Below are 25,676 nucleotides of genomic sequence, written 5' to 3'. Positions count from 1 at the left end.
GGAGTATGTAGATGGTTTGTAAAATGGTTCCTCTCTGATTGATTGACACATGCTGTAGGCGGCCCCCGTATTTGCAATCACAGCTGGCTTCAAAATGTCACTCAACATGCAATGATTACTTCTGTGCAAAGTAGAGCTATATATGGAAGCTGAAAGCTAAACTTAAGTGTAAGGCAGTATGCTGGAATGTAATGTTAAATAGTGGCCTCTCCACCCCTTTCAAACATGCATACCATAATACTCACTACAGCATGTTTGTGTGATATTTACTTGGGTTATTTGCCTCTAGTAGCATAGAGTATATTGTGTTTTCAAGCCCACATTTTCAGGCTGGCCATTTCAGTTATATAACATCGGTGTATTGTAGTTCAAACTGCCATATTCCATAAATAACTGCACAATAATATTCCAGGTCTTGCCATGGTTAGCAATCCATTCTTCACGTAACTTGTCATGTCGACTGAATGACCTATTCCAATGACCTCTCTTCGAAAATGTGTTGAAAATGAAAGCTCCTAACATACGAAGTTGTATTAGGTGCAATGGCAAGAGAGTCATTAGACAAAGAGAGAGTAGTGATTTCAACACGAAAGTCCCATCAGAATTGCATTTTTTGTGTGCTGCTTGGCACAGACTGTTCTGGTGAGACGTTCACAAACAATATTCTCCCGTCTGGTTGCCAAACTTCTCAAAGGGGGCGGGGGTGATCATGCGTATTAGCATAGAGCTATTGTTTTACTGAATCATTTTATATTGTGTTTACAGCACCCCCTTGTGTATGACATTGATACATTGTGTTGTTGCTATTTTATTTATATTATTTATTTATTGATTTTTTTTTATTTTTCACACGCAGCTCTTGAGCTCCTATGGTATTCACACTGGTAATAAAAGCACACGATGGTTAACTAACATGCTTTTGCTACATTTATTTCTACATCGTCGTCATTGTAGGAGAGCCTAGCTCTTAACTGAAGGCTCAGTGGTTGTTAATGCTAGAGGCAGACGCTAAAGCCTAGAGCCCAGGGGCTCCCGGGATTTTACTGTTAAAGGGTTAGATGGCACACTGCTGCAGTTCGTACTGCTCCATGAAGGCGTTCAGGAGCTGGCAGGCGTTGCGATTCTTGGTTGCTTGGCATTTCCTCTCCTCTGGTATCTCTTCGACCCACACCTCGTTGCTAAGGAGGTATCTGAACCTACCGGACACACGAGAAACAACCCTTAAGTGTCACTTCACACACCACTCAGCCGTGGAAAATATGACGTTTTACACATTTACATTTAAGCATTTAGCAAAATGCTCCTGTCCAGAGAGACTTAAGCATCTTAAATGTGTTACACCTGATCCGTTTATGCTGGATATTACGCTGTAGCAGTTCAGGTTGAAATACCCTGCTCTAGAATACAGCAGCAGTGCTCACCTGGGAATACAACCTGAACGCTACAAGCCAAAGACTGCCCTACACTGCCATCTTTCTCCTGTTTCCTGTATTTCCGTAACCTGTATCATAGTCTTCACAAAACAGCACTCTCTGTATAATCGGTTAACAGGTATACACGATGACAGATGACGTCCAAGTTCTTAAATAAGTTCAAATATGAATGTTTAAACACAACTACTGAATTTTTTTTTCAAATGCACTTCAGAGGTATTGAGAAACCACGTCTGTTTTCATCCTTCAATCTGGCTATAATGCAATGTGAAAACTTTATTCAATTCTTAAGCTTTTCCACCGAGTGCTAAAAGGTGTGTGATATTTATGCAATTTTTAAAAACGCTTCTTTTCCTTTTGCTTTTGCATTCCCCCCCGAAGTATGCAATGTCACGACTTTAGCGACATCAATATTCATATCGTCTATAATGCCACAGTGGCTAAAACAAGAGGCTATATTCTCCGACTTGAGCCAGCAACTTACTCTCCATTGGCGTCACGGGTGCGTGTAACGGTGGAGGCCCCGCCCATTACGAGGTAGTCCCTGCCGCTCTTCATTTGAAATTCGTCGCAGGACTTCCTCTGAACCAGTTCGCGCACCGCGTCTGCGCGGACGGTTTCATCCAGCCCTTTTCACGAAGGAAGCGTCAGGAGAAAAAAACGTTTATACTACGGTAAATGTAACAACGCCTGCTTTACGGAAGACAAAACAAAAAAAAACACGATGGATCGCTTGAATACTCACCAATCTGCAAGACTCTGGTGACCGTCACGGTGTAATACTGAAACACTCCATCTTCAGTTGAGTTAAGGACCTTGACCACATACACTGTTTAAAAAAATCACACAAATACATATTTATCAGATGTTCTTACATACAGAAACGGACACCGCATACATTCTTTGCATACAGTTCATGTTAGTGAAGTTATTCAGGTTAAGCACCTTACTCAAGGGTACCAAAACAGGGCCACATCTGATAATCAAACCTGCAGCATAGGTCCTTTACTACACTCTCAGAAAAAAGTGTTCCAAAAGCCTCCTCTGTGTCTCGATAGAGGAACCCTATCTAGACCAAGACTTCCTTGTCAGGCAAAATGGCTCAATCTGGCAGCTTTCACACTTTCCACACCTACTGTACCATAGAGGGCACTGTAAAGTGCTAGAACGGGTTCCCCTATGAGATAAGCCACAGAACCCCTTCTGAACCCTTTTTTTTCCCCTAAGAGTGCACTACACCAAAGTTCCATCCAGGTGAAACAAACAGCAGGGCTGGATGAACAGGTGACACCATTCCCTGGGGCGCTCTGCCCTGTTAGCAGTTATCTTACCGTAGCTTACGACGGGAGAGAAACAGGCGTACTCCTTGCGGGTGTCCTCTTGCATGTTCTTGCTAAATGTGACTTTAGTCTTTGGGCAGTGGCCTATGGAAGAAAACCTGCATTTTTATCAATGTAAAAAAAAAAAAAACATACATTATATTTTACTGCCTTTTATGTTGTGTTGACTTATGAGAGAAAATAAATAAATAAATAAATATTGAAGTCAATAAATTGGCATCTGAAGTTCTGAACCAAAGCAGAGACCTGAATTTACTGATGAAGGTTTATATCTGTGATTTACTCAAAGAAGAAAACTTGCCTTTTAAGTTGATTTGTGTGAGAAAATAAATAAATAAATAAATAAATAAATAAATATTGACTCTCTAAGTCAATAAATTGGCATCTGAAGTTCAGAACCAAAGCGGAGAACTGAATTTCCTGATGAAGGTTTAAATCTGTGGTTAAATGGAAGCAGAATATATTATGTTCCTGGAAAGGCCATTCGAGGCAGAGAATGCCCATGCCTGAGAGCGGAGGTGGGACAGAGTGAATCTGGGAGGCATACCCTCAGCACAGGCACACACGTCTCCGCTGCACAGCTTCGAGAGCATGGTGCTCTTCTGAGGCGCGCTGTAAAACACGCTGCACCTTCGGTCTGAAAAACACGGACAAAACCACCTCGGTTACCAACACATAAAAACAGACAAAACCAACTTGGTTACCAACACATAAAAACAAACAAAACCAACTCGGTTACCAACACATAAACACGGACAAAACCAACTTGGTTACCAACACATAAACACAGACAAAACCACCTCGGTTACCAACACATAAAAACAGACAAAACCAACTTGGTTACCAACACATAAAAACAGACAAAACCAACTTGGTTACCAACACATAAAAACAGACAAAACCAACTTGGTTACCAACACATAAAAACAGACAAAACCAACTTGGTTACCAACACATAAAAACAGACAAAACCAACTCGGTTACCAACACATAAACACAGACAAAACCAACTCGGTTACCAACACATAAACACAGACAAAACCAACTCGGTTACCAACACATAAACACAGACAAAACCAACTCGGTTACCAACACATAAACACAGACAAAACCAACTCGGTTACCAACACATAAACACAGACAAAACCAACTTGGTTACCAACACATAAACACAGACAAAACCAACTTGGTTACCAACACATAAACATGGACAAAACCAACTTGGTTACCAACACATAAACACGGACAAAACCAACTCGGTTACCAACACATAAACACGGACAAAACCAACTCGGTTACCAACACATAAACACGGACAAAACCACCTTGGTTACCAACACATAAAAACAGACAAAACCAACTTGGTTACCAACACATAAAAACAGACAAAACCAACTTGGTTACCAACACATAAAAACAGACAAAACCAACTTGGTTACCAACACATAAACATGGACAAAACCACCTCGGTTACCAACACATAAAAACAGACAAAACCAACTTGGTTACCAACACATAAAAACAGACAAAACCAACTTGGTTACCAACACATAAAAACAGACAAAACCAACTTGGTTACCAACACATAAAAACAGACAAAACCAACTCGGTTACCAACACATAAACACAGACAAAACCAACTCGGTTACCAACACATAAACACAGACAAAACCAACTCGGTTACCAACACATAAACACAGACAAAACCAACTCGGTTACCAACACATAAACACAGACAAAACCAACTCAGTTACCAGCACATAAACAGAGACAAAACCAACTCAGTTACCAACTCATAAACACAGACAAAACCAACTCAGTTACCAGCACATAAACAGAGACAAAACCAACTCAGTTACCAACTCATAAACACAGACAAAACCAATTCAGTTACCAACTCATAAACACAGACAAAACCAACTCGGTTACCAACACATAAACACAGACAAAACCAACTTGGTTACCAACACATAAACACAGACAAAACCAACTCGGTTACCAACACATAAACACAGACAAAACCAACTCAGTTACCAGCACATAAACATAGACAAAACCAACTTGGTTACCAACTCATAAACACAGACAAAACCAACTTGGTTACCAACACATAAACACAGACAAAACCAACCTGGTTACCAACTCATAAACACAGACAAAACCAACTCGTTTACCAACACATAAACACAGACAAAACCAACTTGTTTACCAACTCATAAACACAGACAAAACCAACTCATTTACCAACACATAAACACAGACAAAACCAACTTGTTTACCAACTCATAAACACAGACAAAACCAACTCGGTTACCAACTCATAAACACAGACAAAACCAACCTGGTTACAAACTCACAAACACAGACAAAACCAACTTGGTTACCAACACACAAACACAGACAAAACCCACTCGGTTACCAACACATAAACACAGACAAAACCAACTCGGTTACCAACTCATAAACACAGACAAAACCAACTCGGTTACCAACACATAAACACAGACAAAACCAACTTGGTTACCAACTCATAAACACAGACAAAACCAACCTGGTTACCAACTCATAAACACAGACAAAACCACCTCGGTTACCAACACATCTGTTTCCCTTTGCACACAATACTGACCAGCAATAAGAAATACAAATGCATTTGCACTTGATTGTGACCAGCAAGGCGAATTACAAATGCATTTTCACTTGATAGTGAACAGTGCAGTGAACTGCAAATGCATTTCCACTTGATAGAGACCAGCGCAGTGAATTACAAATGCATTTCCACTCAACAATGACCAGCATTAAGAATTACAAATGAGAGCTATTTTTTTAAAATTCCAGACCAACTGTATTGACACTTTTATCATGACACAAGACTATGAATGCACCCTTATGGTGTAATATAATGGAAATGGAGGACAGGTACACCTGCATTCGAGGCACTCACCTGGATTATAATAGTCATAGATGACAGCGCTGGCTGGCTGTACCAGTCCCATGGGCGTGATCTGTTTGGCTCTGAAGGTCACACAATCAGTATTCTCTGTGATCTACAGGAAACAATTCATTAGAGAGACAGACTGACACACAATCTACATATATTAAGTTCTATAAATAATTTTCATGCAGAGGAAAATAGTTCCCTGTATGCATGTTTCTTATGCTATCTTGATATCCCTGTATGCATGTTTCTTATGCTATCTTGATATCCGTGTACAGTACCTATCATGTCAAGGCATGTTTAACAGTCTGTTAGAAGGGGAGAGGAAAGGCTGTCTCTAGTGTGCTGCATGCTGGATTTGAGGGTAAAATCCCTTTTCGCACTGCTTTGCTCTGTGATCTGTGATTGCTCTGTGATTTCCAAGCATGATATCGAATATAACTGTGCCAAGAGTCTAATTACATTTGCATATTTCACAATCTAGAGGCTCATTTTTTTCATTCAATCATTATATATTTTGGTGACCTTCACACTTAAATATTGTAAAAGACAATTCATTCACATATAGATACATACATACAGTACATACATACATATATGCAGTATATAGGGTGAAAACATAAAAGCACTATTATTTTTGGAATGAAGCTGCACCTGAAAGCACTATTAATTGGTGCAAAGGCAGTCTTACCTACCTGATTAAAGTACAGATATACTTTGTTCTTCCCAAGATCGTAATGGTCAATATACTTTTCTGTGCCCTTCACTTGCTGAAAAACAGAAAACGACCCAACTAACAAAAAGATTTACACGGATTGACAAGATTTCAAGAAAGAATCACATACAGCGTCACAAAGGTCATTAATTCCAGGATATTACTGTACATCTTCGAGATCCTGCATGTTTGGTTCCAATCCGCTCAAGAGTGAGATGTCCACTATGGCCATTCCTGTAGAGTTCCTTCCTTTCATGCTGTAGAACAAGAGAGGACGAAGAGCAGAGACTGTTGGCATTTGAAGGAAAAAAGCACCAAATGATCCATCCAGCTAAAACAATGATTCTTACAGTTCTATGATCCTGACCAGGTTGGCACCCTGAGGCTCATCAGTAGGTCCACCCAACGACTTTGCTAATAAACCTTTGCTAAAAAATGGCCAGTTAACTGCTGAGGAATCAAGAGGTAGGGCACCAGCTGGAGGTGGCAGTTAAAGCCCATTCAACCATTCACCTACAGCATAATGCTAGCTAAAATCTGGAACACCCAATCATATTTCAGGCAACAAACCTCACAAACTGTAACATCCCCTTACAGGCTAACATCAGTTTCCTGACTAACTCTGGGGGGGGGGGTGTGACTATTTGGGGGGGGGGGGGGGTGACTACATCACCTGTCACCTAGTGACGCACCTGACGCAGACCGTGTAGATGAGGGAGGTCTCCCTCTCTGGCTCTGAAGGGGCGTGGCGCTTCCTGCGTGTGCGCAGGTCGAACCACTCCACCCTGTCCATAGGCTCCTCCCTCGCCTCCCCCGCCTCATAGTTATAGTAGTCATCCAGGTCCGGCTCACCATCCACAACCGCTGTAGACCCACAGCTCCATCAGTTCAATCTTAACCAGGGCTGCCTGACCCTGCTCCTGGAGATCTACCTGTTCTGTTGATCTTCACTCCACCCCCCTAACAAAGCGCACTTCGTTCAACAGCTAGAGATCACGTTGAGCTGCTAACTAGTCGAACCAGGTGTGCCAAATTAGGGTTAGAGTGAAAACCCACAGGGTGGTAGATCTCCAGGAACAGGGTTGGGCAGCCCTGCTCTAAGCAAAGCCAAGGGCACTGAAGCCTTCTCGATGTGCTTTACACTGAAATAAATCACTTAGATACAAATAGTAAGATAATATACAACAAAGATGCATGTGTAAATGCAATGACCTTGCTATTCGATGCATTCCAAAAGGGTAACACACACAACACAGAATTTTAGCACAAAATGGCAAACTATGAAGAGGTTAGTCTGCTTGGAAAACAGTTGTTTAGAAAAGAGCCTTTAATCCTCATTTTCCACTTCTTTTCTACTATAAAACAGCACATGCACAAATGGATTAACACTTGACATCAGGTAAAAAGTGACTTACGCTGGTATGCAACCTCCCCTTCCAAGCTGACGCTTAATTGGTAATAATCACAGTACAAGACAGCCCTTTTCATCGACCTATAGGTCTGAAGGAGCTATTGAGAACCACAAGAGAATATATTAGAAAACAGGATAATCAACTGCATGTTTTGTTCTCTTAATCATAATTACATATTTTGTGTATTAAATGCCAAATGTTCCAAGAAATGGTGCAAAAAAAAAATCCATCCATAATCTATCCCCGCTTATCTTGGACAGTGTTGGGGGGGGGGGGGGGGGGGGGGGGCTATCCCAATGTGAATTGGGCTAGAAACAGGAATACACTCTGGACAGGCCACCAATTTATCACAGGGCGCACACACCTTGGAGCAGAAATATTCACAAGAGAAAACAAACCTACCGACAAAGTTCCATTTCCTGTACCCGTGACGTCAACGGTAACTTTACTTCCTGGTGTGGCCTAAGGGAATGGAAGGAGTGAGAGAATCACAACAAATAACCAGCAATCAGGGCATTAATAAACAGACCTTAAGCAATGGAGGGTTGGGGGGCTGAGGTCCATATGGACCACTTGACCCCTTTTATAACAGCTAAGTGGCTTAATGTTCTCACAAGTGAATTATGTCCTTTATTATTATTATTATTTTTATAATCCGAAATATAAAAGTTCATGACAGTACTTCTATATGCAGCATGCAGGGAACAATACTGTTTCCGGGTAATTAACAGGAGACACACCCTGATTGGCTGAAGAGTCTCACCTGGAAGGAGGGCTGGGTCAGGGCATTTCTCTTGGTGAGGCGCACCTTCTCCCTCTTGCTCTTGCTCAGGCAGAGCTCCACGTTGAGGTCCAGGTCCTCAACGTCATTGATTCTCCCACTGAGCGCGGCTAGGGCCTCCAGGGCCACAACCGTGTCCTGAAGAGAACAGCGTCTGACACTCACTGCGCTTGGACGACTTCATCTTTCACCTTTCACCTTTCACCTTTCACAATCTACAGGCTGTTCTTTCAGCCTCCTCTGTGGCGGCAATATGCTATTGGCTGCTTTTGCTCCAAAACACTACGTAAACATCTTAAATACTTACACGTATATTTTTTTAAAAAAGAAAAGAACCGCAGGTTCAGATTGTAGAAAGGAAATAGAACCCGTGGAGAAAGAACCTGCTCTCATATCCAACTGTACCTGCGTGGAACTAAACCCGCACTCATATATAACTGAGCCTGTGTGGAACTGAACCTGCGCTCATATATAACTGAGCCTGTGTGGAATGGAACCTGCACTCATATATAACTGAGCCTGTGTGGAATGGAACCTGCACTCATATATAACTGAGCCTGTGTGGAACTAAACCTGTGCTCATATATAACTGAGCCTGTGTGGAACTAAACCTGTGCTCATATATAACTGAGCCTGTGCGGAACGGAACCTGTGCTCATATATAACTGAGCCTGTGCGGAACGGAACCTGTGCTCATATATAACTGAGCCTGTGCGGAATGGAACCTGAGCTCATATCTAGCTGTACCTGTGTGGAACGGAACCCGCCTCCGTACTGCCTTTGCTCAGTGAGCCACCTGGCGATCTTCGTGGCGTGCTGCAAGTCCTGCTCGTCCCTCGACAGCGCCGCCAGCAGGGCGTACGCCGTCGTCTCCACGGAGATGGAGTCGGCCTTGGGGACCCGCGTGGCTTTCTTCTCCCCTGCCAGTCTCAGGCTCTCCTTAGCTTCCCAGTGGCAGGTGCCCTTTGCTGGGGTGAACAGTGCGAGGAGAGGGGAGCCGTGTGAATCCTTCCCATAACTGCGCAATCATACACCTTTAAACCTGACTTCTGAACGTCTCTGTATTCAGTCACTCTTCACCGCCCAATGCTGACGCCACCAGACGTTTCTGAATGGCGATACCAGTCGAATTCAAGAATTAAGAAGTCTACACAGACACTTGTCAATCAGCAGGTAGCCTCACGGATGGTGCTGTCTTAATGCTAGGGTAAGGGCTTACCATTGCAATTCCACATGATGTTGGCGCGCACAAAACGGCAGAGATTGCACTTGTTTTTATCATCTGCCGGTCAGAAGCATTTATTTCACTCTGTTGTTTTAAAATGTCCAACTCAGTCCTGATGACCCTCCAGGATCACATGACCCTCCAAGCCCACCCCCCCTCGCAAACCCCCCCCAATGCCCTCCAAGCCCCTCCCCCCCCCTCGCAAATGCCCCCAATGCCCTCCAAGGCCACCCCACCTCGCAAACCGCCCCAACCCCCTCCAAGCCCTCCCCCCCCCCTCAAAACCCTCTAACCCCCTCCAAGCCCCCCCCACCGCAAACCGCCCCCCCCAAACCCCTCTAACCCCCTCCAAGCCACCCCCCCAAACACCCCCAACCCCCCCCTAACCCTGTTATAATGGTAGGAGGTGCGGTGCTGACCGTCGTCACACACGGCCATTTCCCTGAGTTTGCCTTTGGCACGCGTGGCAGCGGCGCTCCCTGGGGAGGCCAGAGAGAGGGCGTAGGCCGTGATCGCCAACGCGAAGGGCCTCTGCAAGGAGTCCAGCTTCCCCGCCAGGTAATCCTGAGCCTGCATCATCGCCATTCTCTGAAAGAGAAAGAGAGCAGATTCTGCTACCTCAGGACGCCTAGCACCTCCCCCTCTTCGCACCTGCACTTCCAGAACACGTCTCCTGCCTGTTCTGGCCCCACGATGGTGGAATGACCTCCCCGTGGAGGTCAGAACAGCTGAGACACTGACCCATTTCAAACGACGACTGAAGACTCACCTCTTCAGGCTGCACCTCTCCCCATCCCTCCCTACCCCCCTGTAAATGACTGTAAGCTTAGAATTGTAACTAGGCAGCTGTTTCGTAGGTGACTTAGGTGCATTAACTGTCTTAAATACTGCTTGTATTTTTTCCATAGACTGCGTTGTTGCCGTTCTCCTTGTGTTAGTGTTAATCAGTTTAACCTTCAGGGTCCAAGTTGAACTATGCGGTTGTTCCCTGCACTTGGACCGGTACTTCTCTCTAGGGGTTTCGTCATACTTGTTCCTGGTTATTCTTATACACTTTGTTGTACGTCGCTCTGGATAAGAGCGTCTGCCAAATGCCTGTAATGTAATGTAAGGAGGCACATCGAACCTGATGTAATACCCTGAGGTGGAAAATCCAGGTTCAGAAAGTAAAAAAAAAAATGATTCTCTCCAGTAATCACCTGTTCCAAATCACCTGGATTTGCTAATTAGTACAAATCTTCAGCCAGGTAGGTAGAACATATTAGTGAGTTTGTAGGTGGGAAAAACACATGGCAGGACTTTTACTTTCTGACCCCTGGACTTTCCTCCTCTGGCAATCCCCTGGGAGCAACAACCCAACAACGAACTCTGGACGGGAATTACCGTTTTGGTTCCTTCTGCGGTGGGGAACACGGGTACGGAGTGCACCATCGTCACCAGCACAAAAGCCGTCAGCGACACGTCTCCTTCAACCCCTCCAACTCCGCCCTGAGACAAAGCCGAAGATGATGACAAACACAAGAAGAGAAACCATGCATTTTCAAAAAAAAATAAAAAATCTGTGGGGAATCTCAATGTTTAATTACGACAATGACTGAAGCTTTGTTACGTGTCTAGTGTAATAATCATACTGTTAATAACAGGAACAGTGTCAATCCTAGTCAGTTCAGTTTAGTGCATTGTCAAGGATGGCACAATAAAGTTAAAACTAGAAACACCGCCTCGCGGTTGTATGCCTCCGCCAACCAGTAGCCAGTTTGGATATAAAATGTAGACATTTGAGTGAAACTTGTCATAATTAGCGTATGAATTCTTGAGTTATGGCCAAAAACTTGTTTTATGAGGTCACAGTGACCTTGACCTTTGACCTTTGACCACCAAAATCTAATCAGTTCATCCTTGAGTCCAAGTGGACGTGTGTGCCAAATGTGAAGAAATTCCCTCAAGGCAAAAACATGTTTTGTGAGGTCACAGTGACCTTGACCTTTGACCACAAAAATCTAATCAGTTCATCCTTGAGTCCAAGTGGACGTTTGTGCCAAATTTGAAGAACTTCCCTCAAGGCGTTCCTGAGATGTTGCGTTCACGAGAATCGGGATGGACGGACAGACGGACAGACGGAAGGACGGACGGACGGATGGACGGACGGATGGACAACCCGAAAACATAACGCCTCTGGCCACGGCTGTGCCGTCGCGGAGGCATAAAAACTTATTTCCATTGTGGTCCTTGATGGTAAGCAATAGCAGTGGAGACAAGATGACTACACAACAATCTGGGTGCACAACAATGCAAACACAATTTAAAATTTGCAATCGAAGAACATCTGGAAAAATAATATCAAAATATAATTACATCCATTTTTAGCTGCCTAACCTATTCAGCTTGCACTTTTTCTAGCAAGCAGACTTTTACTTTTGGTCTCTGATTTGGCAGTGTAACATCAATGGGCAACACATTACTCACAGTAATCTTTTCAAAGGGAGCGGACTTCACAATACCTGCATGGTCCGGTCATAGACAGGGTTGGGATCAGTGAATGCCCCATTGCTCTGCTGTTTGGACACCAAATAAGAAACAGAGCGCAGAATGTAGGAGTCTTCCACTGTTATGATGTCTCTGGCACGGATCAGCTCTTTCGCAATGAATGCCGTCAACCTACCGACAAACAGGCAAATTCAACATGAGCTGCGATGCCGAAAACAAGCGTCATCTCACATGGCATTCAGCATCTGTAGGCGAAAGGCTAACTTCAAACACCTACCCCCCCACCCCCCACCCAAAAATCATAATAAATTCCAACAGCGTAGTCACTGTGCCGGAGAATAAGACTGCATGCAAAGCTGGTTCAGGTAGACTACAGAGGCCTGATGGACTAGAATGACCAGTGCTCAGTGAGACATGGAGAAGCCCCACCTCCATATTACTACCATAGTATTAGATTAGATTAGATTAGATTAGATTATATTAGATTATATTAGATTAGATTAGATTCGATTCAGCTTTATTGTCATTGTGCAGAGTACGGGTACAAAGCCAATGAAATGCAGTTAGCATCTAACCAGAAGTGCAAAATATAGTATTATTTACAGATAAGTGCAGGAAAAGTAAGTACTACAGCATAAGTGATGCTATATCTTACAATATGTACAGTGATGGACAGCGGACAGATGGATACCAAGTATATACCACCACTAGCACAGTCAGTCAAATTCTGCACCGATATTCTGGATTCAGTACCAATCTCTGGGGTGTAGCCAAACCCTGGAGCAGTGTCTTAACAAGACACCAGCAAGTCCTGAAGGCGTCTCCGTTTCTTTACCTTTAAATCATTATTTATAAACAGCCTCAGGAAATGCATGGAATTGAAAAAATATATAGTGTTTTGGCGATTAGGTTTCTAGCCTTTCGTCATCGCTGTCCGTGGCGTCAGCACAGGTAAATCTGGGTTAAAATCACTCGGACGGAGGTACGGACGGAAATTACCAAATGCTGCTGGGAGTCGTTTTAAAAGCCCCATACGAGCCGTCGTTCTTCATGTGCGTCAGGACCGTGGTGTAGCCTGAATAGAGAACAGAGATTAAGACATTTTTAACTTATGAGTCTTATGGTGTTTTAATATTCCAGTCTCTCTGATGCCACAACACCAGCATAAATATCAACAATACTGTAGATACAGTATACCGGGGCCTGTATCACAAAGCAGGGGGGTGTTGAGAAGGTTTTGGGTTTTACTGGGTGCAGTCATCCAGCTCACTCAGTAAAACCCAAAACCTTCTCAAACCTGGAACATGGACTGGAGCAAAAAGAGCTGTTCTGGGTTTTACTCAGCGCAGCTATCCAGCTAATCCTGCTTCATGATACAGGCCCCAGGTATGGTTCCATTTTCTACAAAATTACAAATGTTTGATGAGAAGAACAGGCCTTCCAACACAACCCAATGGTGTCTGCTTTATACCGTATGACCCGGCAAGATACTCCATGCATTATGCAAAAAAAAAACAACACCCCTCCTGCTCAGGAAAAAATTTCCCTTTATCGAGTGTTCACCAGCATTGCTGACAGACGATGCGGAAACCTGTCCACAAACACATTAACAGCATGTTGTATTCAGCTGTTTGTGAGGGATAGTGGGGCTAATACTGGCCTGATGACCAGGGGCTCGGGACGAGACGGGGGGGGGGGGGGGGTTGGGGCGGGCGCTCTCCTTTTGGGAGACGCGTGGGAGCAGGGCTCACCGCTCTGGATCATGGCCTTGGCTTCGCCCCTCCGCTGGGGGCTGAGGAACAGCCACTGGTCGGTGGCGTCCAGGTACTTCATGGCGTTGATGGCCGGGGACATCTTCACCATGGTCTGCTCCGCGCAGCCGGTGGGGAGCTCTATGAGCCTGTCTATGCCCTCCAGGTTCAGGCAATTATCTGCTGATTCTCCCATGACACCACCTTAAGAAAAAAAAGGGGGGGGGAAGGGGCACAGGGCAAAGGAAGTTAGGGGGTACCCACTATAATTATCTAGATGCTTGTCAGGATTTCACAGTTCTTTAAGGAACTTACAATAAAAAAGGAATCACAGTGAAACATGTTCAGCGCAAATGCACTAGGCCCCAAGCCGAGAAGACTCCCCAGCCCTGACTTTTGTGTTGGTACTTCAATTCGGGGGGAGGGGGGGGGGGGGTGAAGCCTTTGCCGTGAGAGCTAGGACTAGTTTTTGGGCACACCCTCACCTCGGAGACTGATGGAAGCCGCAGACTCCAGTCCCGGGATGGCATCAGCGGGTTCTGGGATGTCGATCTCCAGCACTTTAGCCCCTGGGAGACGCACACGTGTGTTATGTGTCACAGGGCTGCATTAAAAGAATCTTTTACCAGCTCCACGTTATACTCCTCATTCACGTGTGTCTCTCAGTGCCTAATTAGTCTATTATTAATTAACATATTATTAATGCGATGACTACAACCTGAATGCTATCACACCACATTACCTCTGGCCTCAATGCTGTATTCTTCTTGCACAGAGACAAGCTCCCCTTCACCCTGTTGGAATTGAAAGCACAAGAACCATAGTGTTAATAATGATAATAATAATAATTATAATAATCATCACAATGATGATAATAATAATAATAATTCAAGCTGCTTTACCATAACCCATAACATAATGCACTGAGCATTACATCATTCTTTAGCACTAGCCTAATATATATATATATATAATATTATATTGGCCCAATTTATTACTCTGCCAAAGCGAATATATATATATATTTCCTAAAGAATAAAGCAAGAAAGCATCAGGCACACAGGCACTCAAATGTGATTTCTCTTTGAGAAATCTTTCATTTTTATGCTAATGTTCTAATGTCTTATACTGAGAGAGAGAGAGAGAGGAACTCCCAAATCCACGGTCACGGTTTTAAAACGACGTACCACCACGTTGAGGTACTTCTTTATCTGGTCGGCCGCGCTCTGGGAGGCGAAGGCGGTCACGTGGATGGGGATCCTGGCCACCTTCAGCGGGATGACGGTGAAGTACACGGGCACCGCCGAGTTCGCCGGCACGCTGACGGTACGCACGCCCGCGTCCCCGCCGCCGCCCGCGGTGCAGAGTCCCTCGGCGGAGGCCATCTTAACGGTCACCTGCAGGGGGGGGTTGGGGGGTGGGTGGGGGGGAGGGCAGGAGTGCGTGACGGAGCACACAGCAGAGCACCGTGCCCTATCCTGGACCTGTGCCCACAGCCCAGTCCTTGTGAAGGGACCTTTCAAGCACTCTGAATTCCTAGCACTTTATAACATGCCAGTTACTCATAATACGTAATAAGGGCAAATGATAAATGTGCATTATTAAGGAACTACTCCACAAAGCATTAGTAATCACATTGCATTATTCTCCTTTAATATATAAAATATATAGTTAAGAAAAAAAAGAATTAAAAAAATACAAAATAAAAAAATACAACCTTTTCCCATTTTAACATTGCATATTGTAACCATGTGTGAATCGTTATGGGGTTTCGAGAAGGGGGTTGCCAGTTGAGGAGGAGGTTGCCAGTCTGGAGGATTACCTCTAAGGGCTCTGTCTTGTAGTTGTACACCACTGCTTTCACCTCCAGCTGCTCATTCCTTTTCACTGAGTAAGGTAGTTTTAGTGACACAAAGAAGTCCTGGAAGACTTTCAGCCGCTGTGGTTCAGCCACACAGAACCCTGCATCACACAAAAAAAAATATATACAATAAAATTTAAGCAATTTTATTTCAGACCAATGTCACAGGATCGACCGATGATGAACCCAACGCCTTACCCTTCCCTTGAGAGATTCCAATAGTTTGAATTTCCCAGGTGGTGATGGAGTCTGGAAGGTTATCATTATGTCTACAAACAAAAGGATATATTAATCAGATATTAACATTCACATAATTCTAAATAGAAATACAATATCTAGCAGGTATCTCTAAACAGCAGTTCTGCATTTGGGGGGGGGGGGGGGGGGTGGGGTAGATGTAGTGGGTACGATTCCAAGGGCCCTGATTGTGTAGGGATGGGGTGGCCTGGGGTTATGGGGCTCAATGTTACGTCTTTTCGTGGAACGCTTGGCTCTAAACTGAAGCTGCCCAACCCTGCTCCAGGAGATCTACCATCCAGTAGTATCTTAATGCAACTCAAACAAAACACACTTTCTTTCAACAGCTAGAGCAGGGCTGCCTCAAACTGTTCCTGGAGATCTATCGCTCCAACCCTAACAAAGAACATCTCATTCAACAGCTAGAGATCTCGTTGAGCTGTTAATTAGTAGATTCAGACGAGCCAAATTAGAGTTGAAATGAAAACCTGCAGGATGGTCCATCTCCAGGAACTAGGTAGAGGGTCACCCTGCTCTAAACGCACTTGACCTGGTTCTAAATGACTCTAGACTTTGGTGCCACCACAGCAGATTTAGAGACCGGCGTAAAGGCTCTGGAATGAAAAAGAGAGGATGGTCTACCTGACAGTGCCTGAGGCATCCACATGCTTAATCTGCCACATCCAGCTCTGTGGGAAATAGCTGCGGAGGTGGATGAAGGCCTCGTTCAACGCGTCCAGGTTATCGTCACCCCCAGCTGCAGGTGAACAGGTGAACACACGTCAGCAGAGGCCAAAGACAGACCCTTCACAGGCGGGTCCCAGAGGTGGAACATCCAGGTCCAGAACTTAAAAGTCCTCCTCAGTAATTAACCTGGATTTCATAATTAGCACAATTCTTCAGCCAGGAGGTACAGCTAATTAATTAGTGAAATCAGCTGGCTGAAGGGTGGAGGAAACGCAAGGCAGGACTTTCTCACTCCTGGAATTTCACCTCTGGTTGAACCATACTGGCGATAATGAATAAGCCATAATCTGAATCTCTCTTCTCCCCCCACCCCCCCCAAACTCCGCCCTCAGAACTAGGAGAACTTAATGTGGCAGATCTTTCATTTGCGAGCACCCTGCAATTTTCACAAAGAATGAGAGACATTAGGCAAAGCCATAAAAAGAGTAAATGGCTGAAACTAGTATGAAGATAAAGCAGATATTATGATACACCAGAGGAAACGATACATCTTAGGAAAATGTGGTTCGATGAGAGAAGGCTGCACAAAATGATATAAAGGCACACACAGAGAGGAGGGAAATAAAGAGAGACAAAGAGAGGGATGAAAGAGAGAGAGAACTCGGATCACAGATTCCTCCATCAGACTTGGAGTGAGCAACAAGGATGAATGAGCCATGGCAGATACAATGAGACCCAGTCAGACCAGGGGAAGGAGTCGAAGTAGTCCTTCCAATTTAGTCATTTCAGGACATGAATTGAACTTAATTGCAATAACAGGAAAAATCCCCCAAGAACAGGGGTTTTTCAACTTTTTCTGATCGAGGGACCCACACCCAGGCTCAAAGGCATCCAGGAGAACCCCATCACAAGTCGAAAAGAGGTATATTTTTAAAAAAATATTATATTTTCATATATTTTTTCCAAATCTATGTATAGTCCTTGGATATGAAGTATAGGCAGGGACCCCCTGCAGTACCTTGAAGAACCTCCAGGGGTTTGCGGTTCCCCTGTTAGAAACCCAGGCCCTAGAACACTATGGACATTTGTTTTGGCATTACGGGCATTTTTCAATCGATAAATTCAAATTTTCCTGAATTTCATGTAGTAACTGACTTGAGGTGGAGTTTCAATTCGGTCACTCCATTCCAAGGCCAACACAAAAAAACGTTCTCGCAATGTTACTGGAACGTTTAGCGAACGCTATAACATGGGCACTGCTGCACGGCGGCAGCGACGCAGCAGCGAGAGCGTTTCGCGCCGAGCTGCGTCGCCGCTGACCCCAGGCCCGACAGAGAGACGCGGCGCCGTCGGGAGCAGGAAGGAAGTACTTCTGGCGACGCTCTGCCTCCTCTGGGCCTGCCGGATCTTGTCGCGGAGCGCCGCGGCGTCCCGGCAGCACTGCAGGAAGGCCTCCTGGCAGGCGGAGGAGCGGTGGCGGGTCTTGGCCTGGCGCTGCTCGCACGTCATCCGCTGGTGCAGCCGCGCCCCGTCGTTGCAGCACTTCCTCTTCTCCGGCTGGTTGTACTTGTTCACTGCAGGGGGCCGGAGAAAGACACGGAGGAGAGGGGGTCAGGAGGGGGTCAGGAGGGGGGGGGGGGTGGTTACGCCAAAAGAGGGCGGAGCGCAGGCGGGCAGGCCGGGCTTGCGAATGTCAAATGTGGCGGATGGCTGCGGGCGCACCAATGGCAGAGAATTCCTGGGAATATTGCTTCGCTGTCGCCCTCTTCTGTCTCACACTGTGGCAGCTCAAACCTGCATGGAAGGAATTTAAAAAAAAAAAAACATCAGTCAAGACCATCGCTACTTTGAATGTCATCATTACACAGTGTTCGGTGATAAAGGGATAGTTCACTTTCTGGATTAAAAAAAAATTAATCCAGAAAGTATAAAATATATATACTGTGCATTATTATTGTTATAGAAGTGGCCCAGCCAATCAGCCAAGTCTTTGAGTGGGTTTTATTTCCTAAAGACAACTCAATCTGAGATCACTGAATTTAAGAAAAGAAGTACCAGCACACTTTAAAAACTGATAGTTTTGTTTGTAATTGTGAATAAACACTATGAAATTAATCTGTTCATATGTACAACCTGTGGAACCATGACATTGCTGAACAAGCTGCTTTGGAGTTGAAATGCATGTTCTTTTATTTTTTTGTTTTGAATCACAAACCAGATTATGGATGACCCCTATACCAGCCACAGTAACACAGGCAGGTAATCAGATCCTTCTACAATGAATTATAAGTACTTTCATCTGTCCTTTAGCCAAAACAGCCAAAGTTTTAACCCTTAAGGTGTTCTTAACTGAACATTGTAATGCTGACGTCACAATCACAACTGGTAATTAGTGAATTTTGAAAAAGAAAAGAAAAAAAAAAACATTCCAGATAAATGTAATTAAAAATGTACCTCTTGAAGCCAAAATGATGATGAAAGTTCCCTGCACCCCTGAGCCGACCCCCCCCCCCCCCACCCAAGTGGGCATCCATCCCTGGTTGAAAAGTTCTGCATTAAAGAAACACTCTCCCTCACCTGTAGCATCTGGTGTTTCTGCAAAGCTGGAGATGAAAGTGAGGCCAGCGTCGGTGAGAACAGACCGATGGTCTTTGCCTCCGCCCTTGGAGCAGGCCAGGTCATACGAGTTCATGTAATCAAACATCTGCGTAAAACAGAGGGAAGAAAAAAAGCACGGAACAGGGTAAAATCTCAAATGACCTCTAAACAGAGTGTAAAAGAGTGCAAGTGTGATCAAATGTATTATGTAAGTGCTTCATACCAATACCGTACCATCTTAATGTCCACTAGTGTACTATTTGCATAACTTGGTTTATTGTTCAATTGGGTAACTTCAAGTTGCCAGTCTAGTTCTTGTAGAGCTCTTGGTTTCTCCCTTATTGTCTCTCTTGAGAACATACTCTCCCCCTATGGGGAGTCATACACTTATTGTACACCCCTGATCTTCGCACTTGTGTCAGCAGGTTGCGAGAAAGGAGGGGGGGGGAGGAGCTGGAAGAGTAAAGTTTTAGATGAGAAAAGGAATTTGGTCTGTGGGTAATCAGCCTTACCTTCTGGGCAGTGAGTTTGTTCTGTTTGTTGAGAATGTACACTGCGGTGTCCACGGCAACCAACGCGACTCTCTCCGCCTGGTCTGTGTGAATCACTACATCTACATTTGCCCCAGGTTTATATTCCTTCTCAAATGGCTGGATTCGCACCTAGAAACCCAATAACACAGATATGCCACATTACTGTAACACGTACATAATGACATACATGTACACAGTATGTATGTATATACCTTACCAGGTGGCACAACTGAAAAGCCAAGGTGTGTGTGTGTTTTTTGTTTTCTTAGGTAATGTGGTTCAGCTGTGAGTCTCATTGTTTCATACCTGGCCTTCGCAGACATCTTCCACGTCCACCCACACTGAGTCTGCCACAAACTCCGTGGGGCCGGTAAAATAATAGGCCAGTATGCGGAACGTAGGGACCAGGTCGTAGCTGAATGGCAGACTGACGGACGTGACCTCTGACCTTTGCACCTTGTCCATCTTAACCACTCTGCCCTTGCTAAAAATCTGCAACCACAACGAAGGAGAAAGATCACGATTCACTTCACAAACGTTATAAAATGGCGGTGCGTGCTGAAGTCCCACGTAACAAGAGAAGGCAACCCTGACTCTGAAGTGCTGGAGTTACTTCTTGCATTCGAACCGTTGGCAGTGTTATTCACATCACTGGATCGATTAGTAGACTAGATGGACTTTGCTTTCCATGCGCTCAAAGTAAACAGTGCTGTACGGTTATATGAGTCAAGCAAAATCTGCTAAATTTGAAGAACTCCAGCAACAGGTTTGCCTGACTCTGATGTTTTTTTGCAATAACAGCGAGTCCCATATCTGACCATGTAATAGATGTGCGTGGGCCTTTTTCGTCCAGGAAGTGTGATGTCTCTGAAAGTCACTTTCATTTCCTGCCCCTTTTGTAGAACGAGGTGTGGCACCTCCACGCTTAGGTAACTCTTGCTTTCGGAGCTGGTGGCGGTGGCCGTCATGTGCGCGTCGCTGAGCACGACGTCCTGGTCTTCGCCATTCGCGAACACCTGTGGTGGGTAGAGTTCACGCGTTTAGTGACGCTCTGTATTTGCGGACTGTCAGCGTGCCGCCCGTTCGGAGAACGCACAGTACCTTGATGTCCAAGGACGCTGCCAGGCGGGGAACTTTGAACTGGAGAGCGACCTCCCCATCGTTGTTTCCTGATTTCTCCGTGATCTCAATCCTCTCTGTGATCTCCCCTTTGGCCTGAACTGAGGCTTTCACTAGCAGGCCTGGGGCAGGGGTCCCATCAGGGTAGGTAGTAGTGGCCTGTAAACATAGTGAACAGTATTTGTGTGTGTGTGTGTGTGTGTGTGTGTGTGTGTGTTGGTATGTGTGTGCAGGCATGTGTGTGTGCATGTGTGTGCATGTGTGTATGTGTTGGTATGTGTGAGCAGGCATGTGTGTGTGCATGCGTGTGCATGTGTGTGTGTGTGTGTGTGGGTATGTATGTGTATGAGTTGATTTGTGCGAGTAGGCATGTGTGAGCGTGTATGTGGGTGTGTGTGTGTGTGCGGGTAGGCGTGTGTGAGAGTCCATGTTCTAAGTAAGGGTCACCTACCAGAATGGAGAACATTCCCTCAGGTGTGAAGTACCTCTTGGTTTTTGAGAGGTCTATGCTAAAAGGAGAATTCACTATCTTCACTGAGCTGCTCTCAGCCTCCTCTAGCTCACCGCCTAGAAAAACGGAAATGAGGAAGATGAAGAGGAAGATCAGTGGGTAATCCTTTGTCTAGCTACCATTTGAGAGTTTTGCCTTCCCATTTGGGAGATTTTTTTTTTTATCTCCCTGTTTTATTTGTATTTTTTTTTATGGGCTCAAGCTAAACGATTTCCTATGCCCTGTCGGTCCTGTGAAGCATCTTTGCAACCGTGTCTCTGTCCAACAGCGCAATACAAATAAAGTTGACTTTAGCCGAACTGAGGTGTCGCTCGGTTTAAAAGACTCACTGGCGGTTTCGAGCACCGTAACCGCGATGTAAATGTGACGGCCTTCGATGTCGGCGTTGAGACTTTCCGCTTTTTCTCGCAGGTCCTTCGTGAGGAGCGCGATTTCGGAATTTCCATCCTGGATCTAAATCAGAGGGTAAACCGCAAACGCCTCACACAGAGAGGAAGGCTCCACTGGGAAATTTTATTTTCAATTTTAACAAAAATCTTGTTCTCCAAAATCTTACATCTGAGATGGTAGGTATTCTTGTAACAGTGTCAAAAAAAAACTAACATTTGAGCTAAGAGAAAGTAGGGCATTTTCCCTCAGGAAACCATCATAAAACCGATGGCTGAATGGTGGCTAACTAAGCACCTACAGTGAAATTAATGAATCCATTTCTCTGTGAAAAGCAAGCAGCGTCTATATGAAATGTTTTACTCACAGCAGTCTGTTTTTCAAGGCCAGGCAGGAAGGTTTTATTGCCTTGTTCATCAATAATCCCAAATCTCACGTAAGCGATGCCATTGACACCTTTGCCGTAGGTGTACCTATAAACACCAAACAACGACACAAAGGTATGCAGGATGGCCAACAGAAACATACCCCGCTATCATGATCCCAATTTCAAAACACAGCTACCTTGCAGACACGCCAAATTTGAATGATTCGTCCTTCAGCAGGTGGTATTTTTTAACCGGCTCAATCTTCACCTCAAACGACGGAAGAACTGAAACCGTTACAAAAAAAAAAAGAAAAAAAGATCACATTATAACGTTAAGTATAACACGCTACACGGGAAACGTTTTTCGCGTTTCTGAGAAATGAATCCTGGGAAAGACGGCACTCAGTCAAGTCACCTTACCATATTCCCTGACTTCAAACTCCACGGAGGTGTTGGACATGGGCAAGTTACTGAACGAGGCAACGATTTTCCAATAGCCAGCCCTTAAAGAGAGATGTCAAGTTTTTGAAACTCGAATGAAATATAAAAACGAACAGTGAAATAGAATCATCTCTTAGTTTTTTTTTTTTTTTTGTCTTTTCTGTAACTCAACCCCGCCATAAACCCCCCCCCCCCCCCCCCCCCCCCCCCCCCCCCCCCCCACCCACCCTTCCCATCCAAATATGATAGTATTCCCTTTTCATGTTGAGTTACGGTACACAACAAAAACTTACGGCTCAACTCCAGGGATGTCCACGTGTCTCTCGTAAATTTGTTCTGACTTAACGTCTCCTCTGTATACCATCAAACCCTTGGAATTCTGAGGAGAGAGCATCGGCCGTTTTAGAAGAGTCGATTCAGTCGTGGACCAGGCTTCGTGACTCAGTCGAGCACAGGTGCGATTAAAGGGGCACATATCATACACGACCTCTACTTACAAATATTTTTAGGTTGATGGTCTCGTCTGTGGGCCTCATGTAATTGTCTAATGTGAAGATTCTGAAACTTACTGGAAATGGGGTAAACCATAAATTGCAACGACCGTTGACAAACAAATACAGAATAACAGAACAAAGAAAAAGGTGAAAAACAATACATTAAAATATTTTTACCTGTTTCCCCTGGGTTGTAGATGGGTTTGTCGGTCTGGATAAAGATGTAGCCCTTTCTGGTGGACAAAAGGCAAGTTGCCATTTTAGGTCCCCCAAAAACATCTTTCCCCTCTGCCACCAGGTGGACATAGGGTTTCCTTTTAACTGGAAACTTCACATCCTTGTACAGGTCTGGCTTGACCTAAATCAATTGAAATCCAGTCATCTGATTTGACAAATTCTCATCTCGACAGCCACTGAGGTTCAAAGAAAGAAACAAACACACAAAACTTACATTAAATGCTTACATGTTAAATTATGTCTACCTTTAGTTTGACCACTGCCTGGTAGCTGTTTCCTTCAGTGAGTGTGACGCTCTGTCTGTCTGACAGCTCTTTGTCCTGATGCTCAAAGTACAGTGTAATGGTCACAGGCTTGGTGGCTGCATGGAGCTGCACTGTCACAGTCTCTTCCACACCCACATGAACAATGCTCGGGACTGTGATCAGATACCTGGAGACACACACACACACACACAAGCACACACAAGCACGCACAAGCATGTAAATAAACACACGTGTGAATACACACATACGTGATCCCAATACATACATGCAAACATATATGCACGTAGATGCGCGTGTGCACACACACACACACATGCGCACACACACAAACTCACACACACACACACACACACACACAGAAATGCACGGACACACATGCACACACACGCACACACACATACACATACAGGATTACAGATTATGAGATTACAGTCAGAATAAAACAGAATAAAAAATCGATCCATATGGGAATTTTAAATGTTACTCACGGCGGCGTCTGCGCAGTCACAGCAGCCAGTGCAGATATGATGAGGAGAATGGCTAACTCCATCTCCACTGCTCAGCAGAAGGAAGTTCTGGCTCTTCTACAAACTCAGTTTCGCTCCAGTATTCTGCACAAATACAAATATTTGCTTTAAATCGCACGCTACGCGTAATGTTCAAAAACTAAATGAGAAAACATAAAGTCATAAAAACAGCCAACTGGAAGTAACGCGTAAAAACAATAAATATCACAAAAATATTCACTTGTTTACCTGTCAGCTCATGAGCTCTACCATATACTGTCAGCTCGACTGCAACGAGGTCATCAAAATGAGCTCACTGCCCAGGGTCCCTCAATTCCAGCACAAAAGTTGGCAGGACAGGGGGAGTTTTGCAAAAAGGGTCACATGGTTTCCCAGAAATCACACTTGTTTCTGCCCCCCCCCCCCCCCCCCCCCCAAAAAAAAAGATGAACAACAAAAAGGAAAGCACACACAGATGTTAAAGAGATATCTCCACAAAGGTAAAATCGAGAATTTACCAGAAATCAAAACCACAACATCTATGCTGTATGCCAGAATCATAGAGCCCCAATTCAATAAAAGCTGTGCAGGCAGGCAAAAATACATTATACTACATAGTGATAGAACAAAATATGTACAGGAAGTCTACACTGTCTGTGTGGGCAAGAAAAAATATTCTTACAACATATTATTTTAACATGTTATTTCACCATTTTCACAATGAAGAATCATTACTTACTTTGAAATTTCTCCCCAATCATTACATATTTTTTAGGACAAGCTAATTGTAAATGCAAACCACAACTTTTCAAAGAACAAAATCCCGTGCAAAGAACTACATGCATATTGCAAAACAAAATAGATTGTGATCATACTGTGATGTTGTTCTTGGAATTGCTTTATTGATGCAAGCAAAGCACAGGTGTCTGACTCCAGGCTTAAAGGCCTGCAGTGCATGCTGGTCTTCGGTGTTTCAACACCTGTGATTAATGAAGTCTTTCATTGGCTAAAGAATTCACACCGCATTCTAGAGGCCTTGTGCAGCCGATATGCAGTATGTATGTAAAGCATATAAACCGTGTGATGTATATTTTTTATTTTGTTTAAACCTTTATTTTACCAGGAAGTCCCATTGAGATCAAAATCTCTTTTACAAGAGAGACCTGGCCAAGGTAGCAGCCATATAACATCACAACATATTAAAATGCAACATATATAAAATCTTACTGGTGGCATAATATGAAAACATGGAGTCGACAGGGTCAAACGTTTACCATTATTTTCATTAAGAGATGAACTCAGCCGACGTGCCCTCTGTTTCTGTACACAAATCTGACTGTGAGCTGTAGG

The 25,676-nt window shown here is 44.4% G+C and overlaps 1 protein-coding gene across 1 annotated transcript; it reads right to left on the bottom strand.

The window, feature by feature from the left end:
* Window positions 1-806: 806 nt before the first annotated feature.
* Window positions 807-24,728, bottom strand: c4 (complement component 4). Its single transcript, XM_035385877.1, has 42 exons — window positions 24,576-24,728; window positions 24,309-24,431; window positions 23,800-23,986; window positions 23,495-23,675; window positions 23,321-23,391; window positions 23,117-23,202; window positions 22,803-22,885; window positions 22,580-22,667; window positions 22,383-22,488; window positions 21,958-22,081; window positions 21,569-21,684; window positions 21,100-21,276; window positions 20,817-21,014; window positions 20,305-20,490; window positions 19,978-20,127; window positions 19,445-19,571; window positions 18,590-18,661; window positions 18,238-18,441; window positions 16,823-16,937; window positions 16,142-16,212; window positions 15,905-16,044; window positions 15,270-15,479; window positions 14,825-14,876; window positions 14,568-14,651; window positions 14,083-14,286; window positions 13,331-13,406; window positions 12,346-12,502; window positions 11,228-11,332; window positions 10,264-10,432; window positions 9,367-9,587; window positions 8,602-8,757; window positions 8,241-8,300; window positions 7,842-7,935; window positions 7,119-7,290; window positions 6,596-6,683; window positions 6,407-6,481; window positions 5,718-5,820; window positions 3,321-3,410; window positions 2,765-2,857; window positions 2,179-2,262; window positions 1,918-2,062; window positions 807-1,196 (listed from the first exon to the last, which is right to left on the bottom strand). The coding sequence occupies exons 2-42, from the start codon at window positions 24,368-24,370 to the stop codon at window positions 1,055-1,057; spliced, it is 5,124 nt and encodes a 1,707-aa protein (XP_035241768.1). The 5' UTR covers window positions 24,371-24,431; window positions 24,576-24,728; the 3' UTR covers window positions 807-1,054.
* Between the last annotated feature and the right edge of the window lie 948 nt (window positions 24,729-25,676).

This window comes from Anguilla anguilla, chromosome 12, assembly GCF_013347855.1.
Source record: "Anguilla anguilla isolate fAngAng1 chromosome 12, fAngAng1.pri, whole genome shotgun sequence".
In the NCBI taxonomy this organism is placed as follows: domain Eukaryota; kingdom Metazoa; phylum Chordata; class Actinopteri; order Anguilliformes; family Anguillidae; genus Anguilla; species Anguilla anguilla.
The sequence above is the reverse complement of the archived record's forward strand: the minus strand, read 5'-3'. Positions and strand labels throughout refer to the sequence as shown.

What these genes read in the sequence shown, in the direction of transcription:
- c4 (XM_035385877.1), bottom strand. Translation starts at nt 24,370, where the DNA reads ATGGAGTTAGCCATTCTCCTCATCATATCTGCACTGGCTGCTGTGACT. An exon ending in GCCTTGAAAAACAGACTGCT is followed by an intron (nt 22,082 to 22,382) that starts GTGAGTAAAACA and finishes CCTCTGATTTAG; the next exon opens with ATCCAGGATGGAAATTCCGA. An exon ending in GGCTTCCATCAGTCTCCGAG is followed by an intron (nt 14,287 to 14,567) that starts GTGAGGGTGTGC and finishes TTTTTTCTTAAG; the next exon opens with GTGGTGTCATGGGAGAATCA.